Below are 1,717 nucleotides of genomic sequence, written 5' to 3' on the forward strand. Positions count from 1 at the left end.
AATCCTCCTCCAGAGAGTGAAGAATATGTAAGTTTAACAGAAGTTCATATCTGCAATATCAAAAGTGAGGGTAATTTTTGTTGGGGGGTGGGTTAGAAATCTCTTAACATGCTTTAAGATTGTTTAAGATTTAGCTTGTATTCATTTTTCTTCTCCATAACAGTTTTTGTAAGAGATGTTTTTCAGACTGAGCTCTTTGTCAATTTGCATTATTTAATACAGACAAACTTAAAAGCCCGGTTATATTCCTGACTGGCCAGCAGAGTTTTCTACTCATTCTCTTCTCCAAAACTGTTGACAGTTTGTCTTTTTTAATGATTTGAGAATATTTAGAATAGGTTTTATGTAATAGGAGTTCTTTAGAATCTTGATCTTTGTATGTCCCACACTGATTTCACAATAACTTCAATTTCTGCAGACTTGAGAGGTCAGCAGTACCCTCATGGGGACCATGTAAATACTGTGATATTTTCGTGATATCAAATGTCAGCGCTTCCTAATTTTTCTTATTTATTGTGTTTTTATTTCTTTTTATGTAGAATCTTTTCAGTCAGTTCAAATCAGCCCCTTCAGATAGTCTGACCTACAAGCTAGCTTTATGTCTTTGTATGATTAACTTCTACCATGGAGGGGTAAAAGGAGTGGTCCACCTCTGGCAAGAATTTGTACTAGAAATGCGCTACAGATGGGAGAACAACTACCTTATTCCAGGGTAAGAGATTCCATTGGCCCATGATCAGAAGTGTTCATCGTTGGGATAAACCTGTTTAAAATATGCTTTGCGATTCCCATCTCCGCCCCCTGATTGCAAAAGTGATTCTAGCTATACTGTCTGAATTATTGCCCTCTCCTGCTTTTCTCCCTCTTACCTTCAAGGGAAGAAACGTAGGGATGAGGAGGGGAAGGGTCTCTCTACTACAAAACAAAAATGCAAACATTAATCTTTTGTTAGGTTGGCTAGCGGCCCTCCAGATCTGAGATGCTGTCTTCTGCACCAGAAGCTTCAGGTAAGTATTGGGAAGAACTATGTTTGTTTCTTTCCTCAAAATAGAGTAACATGTTTAACCAGTAATTTTTTTAACACACACAGTTTAGTATGTGGTTTCCCCCAACACACATTGTTAGTTTTCCACACTATTTTGCTTGTGGTTAGTGGTCACTTATCTTAAGAGCTGGTAAAATAGGAATGTTTTTCCATATTAATTGCACTGCAGTTGTTACCTATTAGAGCTGAGATAATGTTTTTGCTGCTTTTATAGCATATAGTGCAGCTTAAAAGGCTTTGTTCTGATTACAGAAACTATTAGTGGACAGCTGCTATTGCACTAGAAATTAATTATTAATTTTAACTTTCTAGATGTTAAATTGTTGTATCGAAAGGAAAAAAGCAAGGGATGAGGGAAAAAAGGCAAATATTACTGATCGTTCCCCTGGTGGTTCTTCTGGTGATACTGGGAAAGCAGCAGACCACTCTGGCGGAGACTATCAAAAGGAGACTGATAAGGAAAAAGAAGTTGGGAAATCTTGGGAATCATGGAGTGACAGTGAAGAAGAGTTTTTTGAATGCCTCAGTGACACAGAAGACCTGAAAGGAAATGGGCAGGAGAATGGAAAGAAAGGGGGATCAAAAGAAGGTGGCAAAGAATTCACCAACTTCAAACCAGAAGGTCGTCTACATCAACATGGAAAACTGACCTTGCTGCATCCTGGAGAACCG

The 1,717-nt window shown here is 38.1% G+C and overlaps 1 protein-coding gene across 1 annotated transcript in view; it reads left to right on the forward strand.

Annotated features, from left to right (window-relative positions):
- The window catches only part of RAB3GAP1 (RAB3 GTPase activating protein catalytic subunit 1), a 38,557-nt gene that overhangs the window by 26,368 nt on the left and 10,472 nt on the right, over positions 1–1,717 (forward strand). The window contains 4 exon segments of the mRNA XM_025197587.1: positions 1–27; positions 540–712; positions 953–1,007; positions 1,358–1,717. The exon segment at positions 1–27 is cut by the window's left edge and continues 69 nt beyond it; the exon segment at positions 1,358–1,717 is cut by the window's right edge and continues 48 nt beyond it. Of these exon segments, the coding sequence (XP_025053372.1) occupies positions 1–27; positions 540–712; positions 953–1,007; positions 1,358–1,717 (615 nt within the window).

Source organism: Alligator sinensis, unplaced genomic scaffold, assembly GCF_000455745.1.
Source record: "Alligator sinensis unplaced genomic scaffold, ASM45574v1 scaffold277_1, whole genome shotgun sequence".
NCBI classification, from domain to species: domain Eukaryota; kingdom Metazoa; phylum Chordata; order Crocodylia; family Alligatoridae; genus Alligator; species Alligator sinensis.